The sequence below is a fragment of the Apodemus sylvaticus genome, chromosome 20 (genome assembly GCF_947179515.1).
Source record: "Apodemus sylvaticus chromosome 20, mApoSyl1.1, whole genome shotgun sequence".
NCBI lineage: Eukaryota > Metazoa > Chordata > Mammalia > Rodentia > Muridae > Apodemus > Apodemus sylvaticus.
Window position 1 is genome coordinate 5,081,275 of NC_067491.1, and position 22,629 is coordinate 5,103,903.

Here is a 22,629-nt window from a genome sequence, read left to right on the forward strand (position 1 = left end):
GGCTGTTTCTTTATATAAATGCATATGGCTGTTTCTTTATATAAATGCATATGGCTGTTTCTTTATATAAATGTATATGGCTGTTTCTTTATATAAATGTATATGGCTGTTTCTTTATATAAATGCATATGGCCGTTTCTTTATATAAATGTATATGGCTGTTTCTTTATATAAATGTATATGGCTGTTTCTTTATATAAATGTATATGGCTGTTTCTTTATATAAATGTATATGGCTGTTTCTTTATATAAATGCATATGGCTGTTTCTTTATAAAATGTATATGGCTGTTTCTTTATATAAATGCATATGGCTGTTTCTTTATATAAATGCATATGGCTGTTTCTTTATATAAATGCATATGGCTGTTTCTTTATATAAATGCATATGGCTGTTTCTTTATATAAATGTATATGGCTGTTTCTTTAAATAAATGCATATGGATGTTTCTTTATATAAATGTATATGGCTGTTTCTTTATATAAATGTATATGGCTGTTTTGCCGTCATGTATTTCATGCATCATGTGGATGTGTGTTACCCTCTGAGGCCAGAAGAGGGCATTTAAATCCTAAAGTTACAAACAGTTGTGATTCTCCTCTCTGCACTGGGAATAGAATCTGGGTCCTTTTAAAATATAGCCAGTGCTCTTAACCACTAAGACATCTCTCCAGCCCTCCTCCACCTTATTTATTTTCTATTATCTTTTGGTGGGCTGGAGAGATGGCTCAGCAGTTAAGAGCACTGACTGCTCTTCCAAAGGTCCTGAGTTCAAATCCCAGCAACCACATGGTAGCTCACAACCATCCGTAATGAGACCTGATGCTCTCTTCTGCGGTGTCTGAAGACAGCTACAGTATACTTACATATAATAAATAAATCTTTTTTTTTGGTTTTTTCGATAAATAATTCTTGTATATTTTGGTATTTTGGAGACAGGACCACTCTATATAACCCCTGGAACTCTCAGCATAGACCAGACTGGCCTCGAACTCCCAGGGATCTACCAGCCCCAGGATCCTAAATCTTGGTATTAATGATGTATGCCTCCACACCCCAGGTTATGTTTTAAGACAGAGTCTTTTCAATGAACCTGGAGCTTACTGTTCCTGTCAGAGTGCCTGTCAGAAAGATTCCATGATCTTCCTCTCTGCTTTCCTCGGTTTGGTCACCACTAGCATGGCCCTTCACCTCCAAAATAAAAAATTAAGATGACAGGGGCAGTTTGGTCAATACTTGGGGTTTGAGATATAACTTTGCAAGTATAGCACTGAACCTCATAAAACCAGGTATGTGACAGGTGCCTATAATTCCAGCACCGGAGCAGTGAGAATAGGACCCAGGAAGCTGGGTGTCTTAGTTAGGGTTTCTTCTTTCTTTTCTTTTTCTTTCTTTCTTTCTTTTTTTTTTTTTTTTTTTTTTGAATTTGTTTTTTTTTCAAGACAGGGTTTCTCTGTGTAGCCCTGGCTGTCCTGGAACTCACTCTGTAGACCAGACTGGCCTCAAACTCAGAAATCTGCCTGCCTCTGCCTCCCAGAGTGCTGGGATTACAGGCGTGAGCCACCACGGCCCGGCTAGTTAGGGTTTCTATTCTTGCACAGACTTCATGACCAGAAGCAAGTTGCGGAGGAAAGGGTTTATTCCACTTACACTTCCACACTGCTGTTTTCATCCCTAAAGGAGGTCAGGACTGGAACTCATGCAGATCAGGAAGCAGGAGCTGATGCAGAGGCCATGGAGAGATGCTCCTTACTGGCTTGCTTCCCCTGGCTTGCTCAGTCTGCTCTCTTATAGAACCCAGGACTACCAGCCCAGGGATGGCACCACCCACAGTGAGCCCTCCCCCCTTGATCACTAATTGAGAAAATGCCCCACAGCTGGATCTCATGGAGGCACTTCCCCAAGTGAAGATCCTTCTCTGACTCCAGCCTGTGTCAAGTTGTCACTCAAAACCAGCCAGTGCACTAATAGCCTTAGCAAAGCTGATGATCTGAACTCCATCCCAAGATCTCCTGTGGTAGGAGAGAAGAAACAAGTCCTGTGTACTTTCCTCTTACTTCGTGCCTGCCTTCCTCCAAATAAATGGAAGTACTTGTAAAAGTAGGAAGATCATAAACTCAAGGTCATCCTGGCTACAAGAGACCCCCATCTAAAACAAACAAAGAGCCAGGCAGAGCGGCACACAGTTATTCAGACAGCCCCCCACCATTTCTATCTATATAGGGAACTCAGACCACTCAAGGCTCATAGCAAAACTTTGTCTCAAAATTAGTAAATTACTAATATCAAGAATTTCACAAGTCACATAGAATGTCTAAATCCATTTGAGTTTAACAGGTTGGAACTCATTCCATGTGGGAAATAAGTTGAATGGTCTGCATCTAAGCATAGGACATTGAGCATTTGTGATTCTGGGGCTTCACACGTGTTAGACAAGCACTGGACACTGAGCGATTTCTCTAGCTACATCCACTTTTGGGGACAGTTTCTGGCACCCACGTTGACTGTAAATGTAAGATTTCCCCTGCCTCTGTCCACTATCACATATGCTGTAATAACAAGAATATACAAGGGTACCCTGAAGGAAAAAAATGGGAGCTACATTTTTTTTTTTTGGTTTCTTTTTTTTTTTTTTTTGGATTCGCCGCCTGGCTGAGGAGCTACATTTTAACCCTTTCTGGTTTTGGTGGGGGTTTTTTTGTTTGTTTGTTTTTGTTTGTTTGTTTGATTGGTTGGTTTTTCAAGACAGGGTTTCTCTGTGTAATCCTGGCTGTTCTGGAACTCACTCTGTAGACCAGGCTGGCCTTGAACTCAGAAATCTGCCTGCCTCTGCCTCCCAGAGTGCTGGGATTACAGGCGTGTCCACCACCGCCCGGCTACCCCGCTTCTGTTTTTTAATGTGTATGGGTACTGAGTGTTTTGGCCTAGCAGGTCAAAAGATAGTATTGGGTCTCCCAGAACAAGCATTACAGATGGTTTTGTGCCACCTCACACAGATGTCTGGGCTGGAACCCTGCAAGAGCAAGTGCTCTCAACTCCTGAGCTGCCGCTCTAGTCCTCTACTTCCCCCACTTTGAGGCATTTGAATGCTTAGTTCCCAGAGAGCGGAGAGGTTTGAGAAGGATTAGGAACCAAGGTCCTGTCCAAGTAGGGATGGCATAGTTGTCACCAGGGGTGGGTTCAGAGGCTCTCAGCTACTTTTCCAGCACTATGCCTGCCTGCTTCCTGTCATGACAGTGGGCGAACATTCTGTTTTTTTTTTTTTCCAGGACAGTCAGGGCTACAGAGAAACCCTGTCTCAAAAACAAAAACCAAACCAAAGCAAACCAAACAAAACAAAACAAAAAAAAAACCTTTTTTCTTTGTAGAGACAGAGTCTCACTGTGTAACTTGCTATATAGACCAGGCTGGTTTTAAATTCACAGGCTTCAGCAGGCCTCTGCCTCACAAGCGCTTTTTTTTTTTTTTTTTTAAATTTTATGTGCATGTTTTGCCTGTATATATCTTTGTGAGTGTGTTGGATCCTGTATTAGTCAGGGTTCTCTAGAGTCACAGAACATATGGGCAGTCTCTATACAGTTAGGGAATTTGTTGATGACTTACAGTCTGTAGTCCAACTCCCCAACAATGGTGAGCAGCAGCTGTGGATGGAAGTCCAAGGATCCAATCCTTCAGTCCCACGTGGCAAGCAGGCAAAGAACAAGGAATGAGTTTTCCTTCTTCCATTGTCCTTAAGTAGGTCTCCAGCAGAGGGTGTAGCCCAGATTAAAGGCATATGCAACCAACCCCTCCACGCCTTTAATCCCAGATGACCTTGAACTCTGAGATCTCCTTGTTTTAACCTTTTGGAATTCATAGTCACTGTGCTTCAAGATCTCCATGCCAAGATCTAGGTAAAAAACTTGTATCTCTCAGCCTCCAGATTAGGATCACATTTGAACCTTCCAATTCTGGATTGTAGTTCATTCCAGATATAGTTGACAACCAGGACTATCCACTACAGATCCCCTGGAATTTACAGACAGTTGTGAGCCGTGCTGGGATTGAACTCTGGTCCTCCATTGAACTGCGGGATTGAAGTGCTGAGTCATTGCTCCAACCCCAAGCAAGCTCTTTAGTTGAGACTGTCATGCATGTGACTCTTCATATCTGGAGCTGAAGTATGAGGTATTCAGCTAAAATACATAAAGAAAACAGAGGCCAGACCAGGGCAGAACCTTGATCTTATTATTTGCTAGTTATTATCAGACAAGTAATTTCTGTATTAGTTGATTTATGAAAGGGACAATAATGGGGCCAGTAATCTCACTGGGCTGTTCTAAGCATTAAACAGATTTTTTGTTTGTTTGTTTGTTTTTTTTGTTTTTGGTTTGTTTCCCCCCCCCCCCCCAGACAGGGTTTTTCTGTGTAGCCCTGGCCGTCTTGGAACTCACTCTGTAGACCAGGCTGGCCTCAAACTCAGAAATCCGCCTGCCTCTGCCTCCCAGAGTGCTGGGATTACAGGCGTGCGCCACCACCGCCCAGTTTAAACAGAGTATTTTTAAAATTATGCATATGGCTGTTTTGTCTGCATGTAGTCCATCCTCTCTGAAATCAGCAAAGGATGTCAGTGAGATTCACTGGGACTGGAGTTAGTTATATAGTGCAAGGAATTGAACCTGTACCAGTACTCTGAAGTGCTGAGCCATCTAGAGGTAGTTACTTTATATAGAGGCTCGGGGGCTGGATGGCTCAGTGGTTGGTTGGGAGCTAGCGGGCTGCTCATGCAGAGGCTCAGAGTTTGGTTTCCAGTGCCAGTAGGGAAACTTACAACTGTGACTTCAGTATCGTTTTCTTTCTTTCCTTCTTTTTCTTTCTTCTCTTTCTTTTTTTCTAAGATTTACTTATGAGTACACTGTAGCTGTTTTCAGACACACCAGAAGAGTGCATCAGATCCCATTACACATGGTTGTGAGCATAACAGTTGAGCCATCTCCAGTCCCCAGTACCAAGGTTTCTTAGGCAGGGTTTTACTCCTGCAAACAGACACCATGACCAAGGCAAGTCTTATAAAGACATTTAATTGTGGCTGGCTTACATGTTCAGAAGCTCAGTCCATTATCAAGGCAGGGACATGGCGGCATCCAGGTAGGAGGAACTGAATACTTCTACATTTTCACCTGAAGGCTCTTAACAGAATACTGACTTCCAGGGAGCTAGGATGAGGTTCTTAAAGCCAGTGACACGCCTACCTGAACAAGGCCTCAGGTTCTAATAGTGCCACCTCCTGGGCTGACCATATACAAACCATCACACAAGGGATATGGCCATCTCTGAATCCAGGCATGTATGTGGTGGACATACAGGCAAGTAAAGACACTTATATTCAGGGAATAAAACGTTTTTATCTTTTTTTGGATTTGGTTTTTTTCGAGATAGGGTTTCTCTGTATAGCCCTGGCTGTCCTGGAACTCACTTTGTAGACCAGGTGTGCGCCACCACTGCCCAGCTGGTAATTTTCATAAAATTGTTGATGCTCCCAGTTATGAACTTCAGAACAGCCACTTGTGAATACAAATGTGAGCCAACTAGACCTGACTGAAAACTTGCATTTCACAGCCAAATATCACTTGGATAATGTGGTTATCAACTAAGAAATAATAGTGCCAGAAATTTAGAGTTTGTTCAGAAAGCCAATTAGTGCTATCTCAATGAAGACTAATCAGTTGTTTCCCTTTTTTATTTTTTCCCTGAGACAGGGTTTTTCTGTGTAGCCCTGGCTGTCCTGGAACTCACTCTGTGCACCTGGCAGCCCTTATAATTCTTGAAAACAAAATACCATTATAGTTTTTTTTAAAGATTTATTTTTTATTATATGTATGTAAGTACACTGTTGCTGTCTTCAGACACCCCAGAAGAGGCCATCAGATCTCATAGATTGCTGTGAGCCACCATGTGGTTGCAGGGATTTGAACTCAGGACCTCCGGAAGAGCAGTCAATGCTCTTAACCACTGAGCCATCTCTCCAGCCCATTATAGTTTTCATCACCCATGAGGAACACATTCCAGGACCCCAGCAGATGTCTGCAACTTTGTATGCTAACCCACATTAGCTCTGTATGTAAATGTCTATCTATGGTAAAGCTTAACCTATATATTAGGCACTAACAATTATTTTTTCAGGGTTCATGATTAAACCCATGAACGAAATGTTGCTCACTGTGCCACGTGCCTGGACCACAGTAACTTTGTTATAGGAAAATGGTTTTCCTCAAAATCCATCAGTATCCCTAAGATGCAAGGTGCCCACTGCCTAGATGAGCTGAGCTGGGAGAAAGCCATGGCTTTGTTAGGGCACTATTAACTAAGGTTGGGATCTAGATTTACTGAACCTACTCCCACAGTCATTCACAACTTAATCACCTTGAAACCCAATTTAAAATTTTCTCATTTTATTACATTGGTGTTTTGCCTGCACATATGGAGTCAGACCACCTAGAACAGAGCTAAGAGATAGTTGTGAGCTGCCTTTTGGGTGCTAAAAACTGAATCTGGGTCCTCTGGCAGAGCAATCATCACTCTTAATTTATGAGTCATCTCTCCAGCCCTGAAACCCAATTTTTACCTAGAACAGAATTTGACATTATAACCCAGAAATAGAGTTCTTCCTGACACAAGAGAACCAAGAATACACCTGAACAAACACCATCAAGAACTGAGCACACTGGTGCAACATTTACAATCTAACACTTGGGGTGGAAGCAGGAACAAATCAAAAAACAGAAAACAGGGCTGGAGAGATGGCTCAGTGGTTAAGAGACCTCTGTTCTTCCAGAGGTCCTGAGTTCAAATCCCAGCAACCACATTCCCAGCACCTGGGAGGCAGAGGCAGGCGGATTTCCGAGTTTAAGGCCAGCCTGGGTTACAGAGTGAGTTCCAGGACAGCCAGGGCTACACAGAGAAACCCCCGTCTCAAGAAAAAACAAAACAAAAAACCAGAAGCAGGGAGCTGGAAAAACAGCTCAGCAGTTCTGAGCATTGTCTGCACATCTAGAGGACACAGGTTCAATCCCCAGTATTCTCGGGACATATAGACAAAACATGTACACACACAACCCCCAAAACCAAACAGCAAAACTCCCTAAATCCTCCCTCCTAAAAGCCTTCCCTATTATCTCCTTCAAACTATTGAGTTTGGTGTGTTCATTATCTTAGTTTTAGAGCACAGAAACATAATCTTAAATCAGTGGTTCTGAATCTGGATCAAAGCTGTAAACAAGATGACACTGCTAATATGCAGGAGTGAAAATGTACAGGAGGACAACACATTCAGTTTTATTTCAGTCAAGTCACAAAACTTGTCCAGCTGCTGCAAAGTACCCACAGCGCCTCCTATTACAGACACACTTTACAGGGTTTCCTGTGACAGTACAGCAAGCCTTTGTTCAAACAGGACCGGACCCAAATTTTCCCTCAAAAAAACAAACTCCATTCCAGTAAGGGGTAAATACATGAAATTACAGCAAACAGACACTTAGAAGGACAGCCAAGAAATCTTCCAACAGTTTATTAGAAAGAATGTAGACATTTAAAAAAATCCCCACTGTCATGAACATAAATTGAGGTTTTCCAGCCAGGGCATAAGCTGAAATCAAAACAGGAAATAAAAAAAAAAATCCAATAGTGTATTAACATTTTCCACTCATTTGCCATACTGACAGTGCAAATACAAATCTGGTCTAAAATGTACATACTCTCAAGCAACAATGTACAGCTTTCTTTGTCCTCCATGCTAAGAGATGTAAAAGCTTAAGGGCCAAACAATACCAAATGTATAGGCTTCAAAAACCATCTAAGTTAGGGCATCCACTAGTTTTAGCTAAAATACACCTGAACACTGACGAGTGATCACATACAATGATGTAAAGTACATTTTTTTTTTTGAAAAATAAACTTTAGTGGAATAATTCTGAAAGGTATCCTGGAAAAATGGCAGGGTATCAGTTTAAGATATTAGCCAATTTATTTCCGCCTCCTTTAAGTCCATGGTCTAGGATCTAAAATCTTTGTTTCCCTAAGCTGAGAGATTTCCTAATGTGTAAGTAATTATGTTATGATGAAAGACTTAGATGAAATGCAATTATTCATCAGAGCTGCTGTAGCAGTTGCCTAGGATTTCAACTGCCTCATGGAATCCTGGGAAGTGTTCATGCATAAGGATATTGCCTTAGCTGACTTAAAATCGCCCCATACAATGGTACATAATCAACCCTTAGTGAAGCCTTTGGGAAAAAAAAAAGGTTGAAAAATGGGTTAAAGGAGGCAAGTAGAGCATATCTGCCTTTAGAGCTATCAACTCAGGGACTTTCTCAATTAGGAAATCTTGCAGGAGTTATTTTTCTTCCTCAAAAATCCAGGCGATGACGACAACACTCCTTACTCCAGATCTGGCATTTCTGAAAGAATTTTAGAAACAGTTAGCAAAGTCTACAAGGAAACTACAATAGAATCAAACATAAATGGACACAACAAAAGTGAGAAATCCCTAGTAATCATGTGTGAATGCATACAAACTAAACATGTAACCACACCTTAAAGAATAAACCCTTTCTAAGAATATGACAAAACTTTTTTGGTTCTAAGTTCAATAGCACGTTTCCATCCCCGGAAATGGCCTCTTCTTTCTCAATAAGCTAATTCTAGTCCATGCCTTATTTGAGGCAAGACACAGCTCAGCAGTTAAAAGCTCTAGTTACTTTGCTAGAGAAGCACCTATGCTCAATTCCCAGCACCTACACATAGCCTCTCCTAAGATAGACAGCCTCTCTGCCCTCCCAGGCACCAGGTACATATAGTGCAGACACATATGCAGGTAAAACACAGCAATAATCAGTTTCCCTCCATTCTTCACCTAACTTGTACTCTACCACTCTTTTAATCTAAATTATCCTAGTGCTTAAAAAGAAAACCTAGGTGGTGTCTGCTATGAAAGTTGGTCTCAGTGTGGACAACCACTGCAGCAGAAACATTAAAACAAATAAAAATCCCAAAACACTTACTTTCATCATCACTGTCTTGTGAATCCTGTAGAAGAAAATTTTAAAAAGTTACCAAGTTGACCATACATATATCTTCTTACAGAATAGTGTACTTTAAAAATCCTAAATATCGTAATTTTGACCATAGTAGTAAAATAGTTACACAGAACCTAGGAATTTAATGATTCATCTAAACTCAAGGCCTATTTTCCTCAAGTGAATGGCCTTGTAACAGAAGATCCGTCTTTCTCTAAGTTCTCCCCCAATCTTGTCATTCTCTCTTGGCATTCAATGAAAGGAAAAATTACTTGAATACACAGAAGCCAATGAATTCTAAATACTAAAGCTGAGAATTCTCCCAGCTATATAAATTTATGTTAATATATTAACAGATTGATGGGGGAAGTAATGTCTAAAGCAGTAGAGTACACCTTCCTCAATGCATTCATATCCTTTTATTACTATAGTCCCTGATGTGCTTTTAAATCCCATTTCTATCCCAGTTAAATAATTATCTTTTAACTCTTACCTTTACGCAATGATTTGTTAAAATATGATCCTTAATGGCTCACAAATACAATTTCCCTAGTAGGTAAAATCTTTTAATATGTTAAGAAACAAGACAGGGGTAGAATAAGAGTAGGGAGGGCTGTCCCCTTGAGGGGGAACAGTGAGTATATAGGACCATCTCAAGTTAACTGCCTTTTATTATTAGTTAACAGAAAAGGGGCACGCATACTTACATCATCTGCGCCATCTACTTCGGGTAAATCTACATCCTCATCACCACCCATGTGATCCATCATCTATTTAAGAATAAAAATCAGCTTTAAAATAATTCATATGTGGTGGCCACGCCTGTAATCCCAGCACTCTGGGAGGCAGAGGCAGGCAGATTTCTGAGTTTGAGGCCAGCCTGGTCTACAGAGTGAGTTCCAGGGCAGCTGGAGCTACACAGAGAAAGAAACCCTGTCTCAAAAAACAAACAAACAAACAAAAATCCTGGGAATTGAGAATGAATTAGGGCTTCATGCAAGCACTCACCAACTGAATGACATCACACCTTAACTTACACTACAGCTAACAAGTATTTTCCCACTTTGGTCAGAGTAACAGATTTCTGACATTTACAAAACAGCATAATGGTCCTCTGTTCACTCATCTTGCTCTTATTTTTTACAGACAAGGTCTCACTGTGTATCCCTGGCTATCCTGGAACTCACTATGTTGACCAGGCTGGACTTGAACTCAGAGATCTTTTCCCCTCTGCTTTCCTAGTACTGGGATCACAGGCATAGACTACCTTAACACTTTCCTCCCCTGTCTTGATTTTGCATACATTTCAGTGTTAAGAACATATGATGATTCTGGTTTTTTTTTTGTTTTTTAAATTCTTTTTAGGGGAGTTGAAGAGATGGTGCAGTGTTAGGAACACCACTTTAAAGAACCGTTCCCCTTCCCATCCCCCAAGTTAGGGTTTCTCTGTGTAGCCCTGGCTGTCCTAGAACTCAAGAGATCCACTTGGTCTAGAGTGAGTTGCACAACAGCCAGATACACATAGAAACACTATCTCCAAATGAACTCTTCACCCTAAGACCATCTCTTTAGATGTTTTGTTTGTCCATCACATATAGGCCTGGTGCCTGAATAGACAAGACATGATAAGGTCTACCAGATTCTCTAGAAATATAGTCATAAGCAGCTGTAACCTGTCCTGACTACACGAGCTTCTGTCTAGAAAAACCAAAAAGGGTAACTAAGGGGGTGGTTGAGGGCGCTTGTTACCCTAGCAGAAGAAGGGTTTGATTTCTACTAATCACATAGCGTCTGTAACCCCTATAATTCCATTTCCTGGGACTCTGACACCATCTTCAGACTCTGTCCATCTTGGGGCCAGGTTCCCAAGTGGTGCTTAGACACACAAATGCAGACAAAAACTACCCATACACATTAAAATGGAAAAAGAGATAAGGGATTAAAATGACTATATATAGAATGAATATATTACGGGAACAGGGTAGAAAATGCCATTATAAGAACTTACCTCAGAGCCGGGCGGTGGTGGCGCACGCCTATAATCCCAGCACTTGGGAGGCAGAGGCAGGCGGATTTCTGAGTTCGAGGCCAGCCTGGTCTACAGAGTAAGTCCAGGACAGCCAGGGCTACATAGAGAAACCCTGTCTCAAAAAAAAAAAAAAAAAAAAAAAAAAAAAAAAAAGAACTTACCTCAGAGAAACGGTCAAAATTAGACATGTCTTCATCTGAGTCATCCTCCCAGTCTTTCCAATTATTGAAGTCCACACTAAGCCAATTAAGCTGAAGATCAACAAAAATATCACCTCCATGTTACTCATAACTATTAATGGGACATAAAATTAGCTCAAAAGAGAATCCACAAGAAAACAAGAACAGTAATAAATTTGTCTTTTCAGATTAACCTTTCATACAGAAACATCCACTGGTAAGTAAGTATTGTCTGATACCTGGAATTAATCCAATTTACAAAGGCTTCAACTATTAGGATTTTAAGTTATACTATCAGGCTGCATGCAACCTATAGTTTTGTGCATAGTAGGCATTTGTCAACTGAGCTACCACAATGCCACTGTTTCCATTCTTACTATGAAGCCCTGGCTGGCCTCAAATTCAAAGAAATACTAACATACTCTCTCCTTTTTTTTTAAATTTTTTTTTTATTTCTTTAATATATGTAAGTACACTGTAGCTGTCTTCAGACACCCCAGAAGAGGGCCTCAGATCTTGTTAGAGATGGCTGTGAGCCACCATATGGTTGCTGGGATTTGAACTCATGACCTTTGGAAGAGCAGTCGGTGCCCTTAACCACTGAGCCATCTCTCCAGCCCTACTCTCTCCTTCTATCATGGTGAGTTCTTGTGATCAGAATGCAGGCCTTCAGGTTTTGCAGTAATCACCTTTACCTATTAAGTAAGGAAGGCACCCTGCCAACCTATTCTCAGTTGCTCAAATCTTGAATGTCACCGGAATTGCTCCCCTACGATAACCAAGTAACTTATTTCAGTATGCTAATTTTGTCATTTCAACACTGGTTACAGCCGGGCAGTGGTGGTGCACGCCTGTACTCCCAGCACTCTGGGAGGCAGAGGCAGAGGCAGGCGGATCTCTGAGTTCGAGGCCAGCCTGGTCTACAGAGTGAGTTCCAGGACAGTCAGGGCTACACAGAGAAACCCTGTCTCGAAAAAACCAAAAAAATCCAAAAAAACAAAAAAAGCAACACAACAACAACAAAAAAACACTGGTTACAGCCCTCTGAGAGAAGAGAACCCATTTGAGAAAGATCTAGATGTAAGGCATTTTCTTAATTAGCGATTGAAGGGCTGAGCCCATGGGGGGGGGGTGAGAGTCCTGGGTTCTATAACAAAAGCAGGCTGAACAAGCCATGAGAAGCAAGTAGCACCCCCCATGGCCTCTCCATCAGCTCCTGCCTCCAGGTTCTTGCTCTGCTATGATGGATTAAGAATATGAAGCATAAGCCATATAAATGAACTCTTTCCTTCCCAAGTTGCTTCAAATGGCCATAAGAGGGCACTAGATCTTGTTATAGATGGTTATGAGGCACCACGTTGATGGGAATTGAACTCAGGACCTCTGAAGTGCAGACAGTGCTCTTAACCTCTTAGTCATCTCGCTAGCCTAATTTTTAATCCCCCCCCCCCCCCCCCCGCCACAGGTATAGCCCTGGCTGTCCTGGAACTCACTCTGTAGACCAGGCTGGCCTTGAACTGAGAAATCCGCCTGCCTCTGCCTCCCAAGTGCTGGGATTACAGGCGTGCGCCACCACCGCCCAGCCCAATTTTTAATTCTTAAAACATTAAACACTCAAACAGAAAAAAAAAAAAAAGAAAACCTACCTTTGCCCTTTCCTTTGTTAACCTAGGCCATGACTGGCCAGATTCTCCTTTTCGCAAACAACATAGAATCGATCTGTCCGTTCTTTTATGCTTGGAATCCTACAACAAAAGCACCATACCACTTTTATCTCATTGCTGTTATGATAAAAACAGCCTGTCCCTTCTTTCTACTTATCCATTTTCATGTGACACACCCACACACACACACACTAGGACCTTGAAACAGGCTAGGAAAGTACTCTGTGACAGAGCTGCACCTCCACCAACTTGGCTATTACCATCCAGTTCAGTATTGAACCCAAGACCCCCCCCACAGTTAGCCCACTAACTCTGAGTGTTTCGAGGGACCCTATACACTAAGTTTTGTCTCTTTCCTCCGATATGGTTTTTCTATGTAGGCAAAGCTTTCTGTCCTGCTTCGACTTCCTACAAGCTCAGTTTATAGGTACAAGCCTGGATTGTTTTTCGTTTCTTTCCCTGTATTTTTTCTAAACTGGAAGAACAAACTGTTTGGCCACTAAAACTTTTCTAATGTAAGATAGAAAGATTTCAAAGGTACTGTCATTTGGTCATTGACAATAAAAAATGTGTAGGAAGAGATGTTGCCAATATAGTTTCTGAACTGTTAGACTACATAGATGTAAGATTTAATGCTTATTATTGTGATAGTTTGAATGAAAGTGGTTCCACAGGCTCATAGGGACTGGCATTGTTGGGAAGGGTGGCACTATTGTGAGAAGTGACTCTGCAGGTGGCCTTTGATGTCTCTGAACCTCTCACCAGGCCTAGTCTCTTCCTGTCCCCCAGGTGTAGAACCTTTAGTTACCTCTCTGGTACTATTATCTGCCTATATGCCATCATGCTTCTCTCTACAAGGAACTACAATCGACTGAACTTCCCAGCTGTAAGCCAGCCCCAATAATTTCCCTTTATAAAAATTGCAATGGTCATGGTTTCCTCAAAGCAATAAAACCCTAAGATAACTAGCAGCATGCCCAGTTTCTCATAATTTAAATTAAAAAAAAAAAAAGCACCAATCATACTCACATTTGGATCAATACAATGAAAAAGATCAATTTCATTTAAATGCTTAAAATTATCACTTCCTCCAAGACAACTGAAAAAAAAATGAGACAGAGAAAGAGAAATTAAAAAGCCAATCAATCATACTAAGTAACACTTATGTAAAAAGATGTGCTGGCTAGTTTTATGTCAATTTTACACAATCCTAGAGACGGGAGTCTCAAATGAGAAAATACTCCCAAAAGATCAGGCTGGAAGAAGGCTATAATACATTTCTTAGTGATTGATAGGGAAGGGCCCAGCCCATTGTCGGTGCTGCCACCCCTGGATTCTATAAGAAGGCTGGGCAAGCCAGTAAGCAGCACTCCACCATGGCCTCCTGTCCTGCCTCCATGTTCCTTTGATGATTACCAGTAGATCAATAAGCCCAATAATCCACTTCCACGCAAGGTCATGGTGATCCATCACAGTAATAATAGCCACCTTAAATAAAACAAAAGGCAAATTACCTGAAAGTAAGTTTGGACTTTTCAAAGTTTACATTAACATCTTTACTGTCTTCAACACAAAATTCAATGAATACATAGTCCCTTCGATCGTACCACTTTGCAGAAGCAGGCTGCCTATAAGAGAAAATGATAAATTCAAGAAGGAATCATTTATTTATAACTTCATATTTAACATAGTAATGTATTTCTCCTCCCCATCACAGTTTAAAATTCACTTTACATTTATTTATCCTACATTCCAAAGGCTCCAACAAAGCAACTTCAGGAAGACTTAAAAACTTTCCTACTAGGGATTATATTTTGGGAGATGAGGGTATGTATGCATGAGGCAGGGTTCTCAAGTAGCCCACATTGGCCTTGCATACCTGATCCTTTCCTGCCTACTCACACAACGCCATTTATCTTTCTAGTGTCATTATAGGACAAAAAGTAGGCTTTGAAAACAAACCATCATCAAACCAAAATCATCCATACAAAAAAAATATCCATGAGCCAGGCAGACCCGACACACACACCTTTAATTACAGAAAGAGGCACATCTCTGAGTTCCAGGCCAGCCTGGTCTACAGAGTGAGTTCTAAGACAACCAGGGCTTCAGCGAAATCCTACCCTGAAAAACCAAACTTACCAACCAAGCAAAATATATAAGATATGCTATTTAAAAGAAAACAAAGAAGCCAATCTTTTGTTGGTGAGATGGCTCAGCAGGTAACTAAAGGTATTCACCACACAAGCCAAGCCTGGCAACCCGACTTCAATTCCCAGAACTCACAAAGATGGAAACAGACTTTCCTTCACACATATGTTCACACACATACACACATCATGCACTCTCCCAGACTAAACTTCAGACCAGGCACCTAGAGTTTCTAAGTTTTTCAAACAATGTATAAATTGGAAATGAAATCCACTCAATTGATAGCTAAAATAAACCCTACCCAAATAATCTTGGTTGTGAACTTAAATGGACTCTAAATCAACTAAAAAGCACTCTTTTCTTGCTCAAATTATTTGAAATGGAAAGACATCTGCATAAAATTCTAGCTACTTAATATTTTTTAAAATTACATTTATTGATTGTGTGCACATATTAAAAGTCAGAGGACATCTTGTGGGAGTCTAAAAGGCAGATTCCAAGCATCAAACTCAGGTCTCATGACTCAGCAGCAAGCACCTATTTAACTACTAGATACCACGCCAACTACTTTTTTATAGACATATAATCTAATGATACTGTCCTAGAACTCACTCACTATATAGAGCAGGCTGTACTTGAACTTAGAGATCCACCTGCTATACTGTATATATACCAGGCTGTACTGATCTACAATCAGTATGCACTTACAGTGACATGGTTTAACAACATAAGCTTTCCCTTTGTTGTTCACTCATTAGACATGGGAACCTAGCTGGGCAGCGGTGGCACAAGCCTTCAATTCCAGAACTCTGGAGATGGATGCAGCCTGGTCTGCAGAGAAATCTTGTCTGGTGCGGTGGGGTGTGGGGAGAACCAGAAAAGACATTCAACTTATTTCTTTAGATTCACATTAAATAATCAATGTTATGTGCTGAACTGCTTTCTGTCTGATCTTTTAAGTTAAAGTCTGTAAAACTAATACCCCAGAATGAGAGTTTTATTTGGAAACAGGGCTCTTAAAGGGAAAGTAAGTCAAAGTGTAATCCTAAAACCTCCAATATGACTGGCGCCCTTATAATAAGGGGAGATGAGGATGCAAATGAGAAGACATGGCTGGCATCTCTTAAATGAAAGAGTAACTGTTTAATGACAAGGTCTCATAGCAGTCTAGGCTGGCCCCAAATCTGCCTTACAGTAGCATCTTTTTTTTTTTTTTTTTTTTTTTTTGGTTTTTTGAGACAGGGTTTCTCTGTATAGCCCTGGCTGTCCTGGAACTCACTCTATAGACCAGGCCGGCCTCAAACTCAGAAATCCGCCTGCCTCTGCCTCCCAAGTGCTGGGATTACAGACGAGTGCAACCACGCCCGGCTGCATCTATAAGGTTCTTTACAAATCAAGTCCCATATATATGGTGCACGCGCGCGCACACACCTCAGCATTCTAACCAAGGCTTCAGAGGAACCCCACCCTGAAAAACCAAAGCAAACAAACAAAATATATATGCTATGCTATATATTTCAAGTAAATACTTGGGTTTTACTTGAAATAATTGCGGGGGAAAATAAGATTTAGGATGCTGGGTGAAGAGATGGCTTCGCATATCTAGAACGTAAATAAAGTCAGGGAGCGGTACACACACCTTTAATCCCAGCACTCAGGAGACAAAGGCATAAGAGTTTGAGGCCAGCCTGCTGCACACAGTGAGTTCCAGGACAGCTGCCAACTACCCAGAGAAAGCTGTACTAACTAAAACACCAAAACCAAACCAACTAACAAAAACAAAAGGACTGGGGTTCAGTTCTCAGCACCTACAGCTACGTAAAGGTGCCTCATGTAGACCATAAAGCCAGCTCCAAAGGACTGGACACTCTATGGCACCCCTCAGAAATCCACACACTGGAAAACACTCGCATGCACACACAGTAGTTAAAAAAGGAACCAAGCGAAAAGTCAATCTCTATCAAGTACTGGGTGAGCAGAGAGGTAGAGTCTGTTCAAGGGGGACCCTATAGTGTTAAACCCCAGCTAAAAGAGGTTTCTGACCAGAGACTCACATGTCAAAGGTCCTTTATATGCAGGTGATACTGGCTTGAACATTTTCTTAAAAACCAACCAACCAAAACCACCAACTTTATTTTTTGTTAAGGGTTGTGTGCATGAGGGTTTTGGAAACCTCTCAGGTTTCTTCAATAAAAGATATGTGCTTTTGGTCTTTTTCAGATAGGATCTCTCTACGTAGCTTTCTTGGAACTATGTAGGTTAGGCTCTGGCCTCCAACCGAAGAGAACTGCCTGGCTCTACCTCCCAGGCACTGGGATTAAAAGCTGGCATCACCATACCCAACTTTTAAGTACTGGGACCATCTTCCAGCATTACCAACTACTTTACTTTTTAATCTGCTTTAACATGAAACATAGTTCAACTTTAAGATCTGCTAGAGTAACCATCAATGCCATAGAAAGCACCTTAGAGAGGTCGAACATCATTAAATGTTTACTAGAAGGTTGTACTGTGCTAGAGATATAACTGGAGAGGAAAATCCCAGCTCTTCCTTGAGCCAGGAGTGGTGCTTTGTGCAATCTAAGGTAGGAGCATTACTGCAAGTTTCAGGTCATCCTGGTCTACATTCTCTGTGCAATCTAAAGGCCATGCTCCAACTAATATGGGAGTTCTTAGTTTCTCAAATTATGTGCCAAGATAACATTAGGGCACCATGGAGGAAAGTCACAAGATATTTTACATCACAGAGCAATTCAATGATACACACATAGTTCAAGATCAAGAGAAATAATCTAAATACACACATTAATTTGAAGAGATTCAGCTGTATTACACCCTATATTGTTTTAGCTTCTCAAAGCTGGGTTTTCAATAGTTTCTGTGACTGATTTTAAAAAGAGGGTTAGAGGAGAGGAGGTGGTATACACCTTTAATCCCTCAGGAGGCAGGGCTGGGGATCTGAGTTCAAGGATAGTGAGGTTTACACAGTGAGACCCTGTCTCAACCACCCCCCACCACTCTCACTTGTGTGAATGAAACCTTGGGTCTACCTTGGCAGCAAGATTTTAAATACAATTCTACATTTGAGAATCTAGACAAAGCTGAGCATGATGGCACATGCTTGTAATCTCACCATTTGAGTGGTGGGACTGACTCTAAGTTCCATGTCAACCTGGCATACATAGTGAGACCTACCTAAAAACCCCAAACTACCAACCCCCCCATCTATTTTATATTGTCTACCTGGTGTGAAGGAGGAAATATCAGTAACTACTTAAGATCCCAAATGATATTTTGTCTTCTAGATCTTTAAAACAGAAAATAAATCTTCAGCTTTTCAAACTTTCAATAAGCATGTGGTGGTATATGGTTCTCAAGTTTGAAAAGAGTATCTGATGATGGCCTTTGTTCAATGTTGATTTCCTAACCACTGTAACCTGGCAACTGGTTTTCCCTTTTTCCTGCTGAGTTAGACTTTAACTAAAAGGCATAGAAACAAAGTGACTGAATTTGCTGGATTGTAGGTTACTCCTATTGCTAATTTTGTTGTTGTTGTTTGAGACAGGGTTTCTCTGTGTGGTCCTGGCTGTCCTGGAACTCACTCTATAGACCAGGCTGGTCTTGAACTCAGAAATCCAGCTGCCTCTGCCTCCCAAGTGCTGGGATTAGAGGAGTGAGCCACCACCACCCGGCCTCCTATTGCTAATTTAAAATACAATTATTTTGGAAATTCTGGAGAGAAAAATTCAACAAACAGGCCAGGCATTGTGGAATTTAACTTTTAATCCCAGTACTTGGAAGGCAGAGGCATTCTGATCTTGAATTCAAGTCCACCCTGGTCTACATGAGTTCCAGGACCATACGTGAGGCTATATGGCCAGGGCTATGCAATAAGACCCTATCCTAGTCTCAAAGAAAAAGCCTGTTTACAGCAAACATTAAAAACTGAACACTACCAACCACATTCTTCCAATTTCACTTTAGAATTCTAAGTCAATGGTTACATAAATGACTTAATGTTTACAAAATGATATATATTGAACATTTTTATCTTTTAAGGAGTTGTTCCTATTTATTGTACATGTTTTTTTGCCTTCAGGTATATAAGGACATTGCTTCTATACCCAGTGTACGTAGAGGGAAAAAAAAGAGTAGGAATTGAAGGGGATCCTCTCATGTATTGGGTGATCCCCAATTGGGTGGTGCCCAAGGCTACCTTGGGCAGCAGAGATCCTGTCTCAATAAACAATCCCTAGCACTCAGGGAGGCAGAGGCAGGTGTATCTCCAGCTCAAGTTCCAGGCAGCTAGAGCTCCACAGTGAGAACTTGTCTCTAAAAACAAACAAACAAACAAACAAACAAGCAAATCTCCACCCCCAAAACAAAAATCAAACAAACAATAGAGGTTGGTAAGATGGCTCAATGGTTAAATGCACGGCCTGCTCCCCAGCACCCACATGGTGATTCACAACCCTCTAGCTCCAGGGGATTCAACTTTCTCTTCTGGCATCTAGAAGTTCTTTGTGCAAGTGATACACAAACATATATGCAGGCAAAATATACACATGCCACTGCTCTTGCAGAAACCCAAGCACCCAAGTTGGGTGGCTCACAACTGCCTCTAACTCCAGATTCAGATCTAGCACCTCTGCTCTCAGCAGACAACGTTGGTACTGGTAATAGAACTCTGGTCCTCTGCAAGGGTAGCCAGTGCTATTAACAATCTCTCTACCTCCTAAATTGGTACTTCTGGATGAAAAGATGTTTTGTTTGGCTATGTTTATCTACTAAATTGATTATGTTTTACCTAGTAATTAATTTTCTCTACAGTTTGGAAAATTAAATATCAAAAGAGAAATAAGTTTTACATAAACTCGGCATAAAAAGTCAACGTGACATCAGAATATCGCCCAGTAAAGCAGGAGAACCTTTTCAGAGCCTTTTCTTTTCTCCTTTTTTTTTTTTTTTGGTTTTGGAGACAGGGTTTGTGTAGCCCTGGTTATCCTGGAACTCACTCTGTAGATCAGGCTGGTCTTGACCTCAGAAATCCACCTGCCTCTGCCTCCCAAGTGCTGGGATCAAAGGCATGCCTAACCACTGCCCAGCACAAGAGCCTTTTCTTAACATGAGGTTCTATCCTTAACTTCTCAAAGGTAAAATGTAAATCCATGCTGGTGAGATGGCTGAGCAAGTGGAGGCTCTTTGTTGCTGTACCTGACAACCTACGTTGTATCCCCACAGACTTTCCCACAGTCTTACCTCCAGGAAAGGAGGGCACACGAGTAAAATTACTATAATAAAACACTTAAATGTAAAAACGGTTACATGTCTTGGTTTTTATGGAGGACTCCAAGTTTCTTTACACATTTTCTAGCACTACAGTCTTCTTCTAGGATCTGTTTCTCAGCCACTAATTGGCTTTAGGGCATCTTCTAACCATTCAGATTTTTAGCCACTCAAGCAAGTACTTAAAACTTAAAACTTGTACAATCCTTAAACTTTAAAATTTATTTCAATTACTATCCATAACTTTTAGTGCCTTGCATAGCACCTACCCACAACACCCTCAAATAACCGCAATTCAATCCTCTCCTATCTGCAAGTTTTTCTGAAAAATAAGGGCAAAAATTTTTAGGTTAAAAGGATATGTAACCTCCATATAAACAAATTAAGGTCTTCAGGCCAATAAGATGGTCACTTCAGACCTGTTTCACCTTCGCATGGAAAGAGCATGGCGAAAGGCCACCCAAAGTTTGAGGAACACAGAAAAAAATCCACAAGTATCTTGTTACTAGACACGTGCAGAATTACCTGCTCCATAGTAACTACTACTCGCTGCCTGGGAGGTGGCCGGATTTGCTAACGTTCACCCTTTTCAAGAGACCCGACATGTGGGGACGGGAAGTTTCGTTGTGGTGACGGCATGGCCCCCCTCCAGTTGCCTAGCAGTGCCTGCCGCCGAGGGCCGCGTGGTGCCCTACCGGCAGCACCGGCTTACGGCGGCACCCACGAGTGCTCTCAGCCTGGTCCTGCCTGGTGCGAGCATCAGCACCGAGCCGCAGGGCTCCGCCGCTCCGGGCGGCCTCATGGCGGAAAGCTCACACACGAGTTTAGGGCCTAAGGCTTAAGTTCCCAGAGTTCCGAGTGAGCCAGGCCGTCTAGGGGAGAAAAGTGGGATTTCTGGCACGAGGAATCCGGGGGACGGGCTGGAGGTGGGGGGAAACGGACATCTGGAGGAAAAATGTCCTCCAACGGTAACAGGAACAAGGATGCAGGCCCTCCCGCCCCGCGGCAGGGCTGCCACCAGCACGGGGGAGAAAGGCGAAGGGCCGCGAGTGGGGGGAGGGCGAGGAGCCGTTTCCCGGCAGCCGGGCTCCCGGCGCGGCCTCGCTACGCTCCGGGACGACCTTCCGTCGGCGGGATGTCGCACTCACATGGTGAACGGGGCAGAGGGCCAGACGAACGGGTGGGCGGGCCTCGCTGGCAGCGGCTGGCGAGTCGACTGCTCTCCGGCGGCGACTCCGGCGGTCTCTGCCCGGTCGCGGCCTCTCCTGGCTCTTCTTAGGCGGCGGCGGCGGCGGGCTCGGCCTCGATGCCCAGAATGCACTGCGCGGAGAGCGGCTCCCTCAACCCGGGAGAGAAGGAAAGTGTAGGAAAAGGGGCGCGAGGACGGAGAAGGAGCGTGCGTGCGCGCGAGGGGTGGTGAGGCCGGGCGGCGGCTGGTGACGCAGCAAAATGCCCGGGCCTGGCCGCCGCGCGTGCGCAGTGGCTGCTTCCAGGCTCTGCGCGGTTTTCTAGAGATCTCTACGGAAGGGGCGGGGACTCCTGGCTCCTTCGCGATGCTTCCCGTGCCCGCTCCTCCCCTGGCCCCTCCGGCTGCCCGGTTCCCGCCTGTCTTCCCGGGCTCCCCTCTCGCGTTAGCGAGCCGTTGGCCGCCAACTGTCTGAGCACGCGCGCGGGCGACCTCCCCGAGAGACGGCTGGGCCGCCCAGGAAGGCGGCGGGACGCCGCTGCGTGTAAAGCGGGCCCTGAGGCCATGTGTAGGGGTCGTTTTGTCTTAAGACAGGGTGCCGCACGCAAGCCCAGGTTGGACTAGCCCGAGTGCTAGGATCGCATCCAGGCCAAAGGCACCATGTCTGGCCGCGCCGGTTGCATCCGTGGAAAAACGGCTTCGTTGTCAAAAAAGCCTGTACTACCCCCTATTTTTCTGAGTGTCGGAATCCCATCCCGCTCCTTTAGCTGAGGAGCTGCTTTTGAGAGTTTGCTTTTAGGGCCGCACCTTACCCCCTGCTTGGAGACATTGGCGCCCTGGGGGATGAGAGGATGGAAGAGTTTCTAGACTAAATCTCTTGTCTCCATGCGTGAGTTCAGATGAGGTTAAGGATCTCTTTGAAAATCCTTTAAATGGTTTTGTATACAATGCCCTGGGTTAAGGTTTAGTGAGGTTAGTAACCAAGAACAATCTTTGCTTGTCAAAAACTGACGGATTAGGCCGGAGGTAGAACAATGAGCCACTATTAGGACAACAGGTTTTAGGGAAATGTAAAATGTTC

General features: G+C 42.8%; 1 protein-coding gene across 1 annotated transcript; it reads right to left on the reverse strand.

Moving 5' to 3' along the window:
• Positions 1-7,530: 7,530 nt before the first annotated feature.
• Positions 7,531-22,377, reverse strand: Ptges3 (prostaglandin E synthase 3). The gene is made up of 9 exons (XM_052166018.1): positions 22,361-22,377; positions 21,511-22,086; positions 14,440-14,553; positions 13,955-14,024; positions 12,908-13,006; positions 11,244-11,333; positions 9,761-9,823; positions 9,039-9,063; positions 7,531-8,435 (listed from the first exon to the last, which is right to left on the reverse strand). Exons 1-9 carry the CDS (start codon positions 22,375-22,377, stop codon positions 8,416-8,418), a joined length of 1,074 nt encoding a protein of 357 aa, XP_052021978.1. The 3' UTR covers positions 7,531-8,415.
• Between the last annotated feature and the right edge of the window lie 252 nt (positions 22,378-22,629).

What these genes read in the sequence shown, in the direction of transcription:
- Ptges3 (XM_052166018.1), bottom strand. An exon ending in ATTTTGACCGTTTCTCTGAG is followed by an intron (nt 9,824 to 11,243) that starts GTAAGTTCTTTT and finishes ATTCTTAAATAG; the next exon opens with ATGATGGATCACATGGGTGG. An exon ending in AAGTAGATGGCGCAGATGAT is followed by an intron (nt 9,064 to 9,760) that starts GTAAGTATGCGT and finishes TTTCTTCTACAG; the next exon opens with GATTCACAAGACAGTGATGA.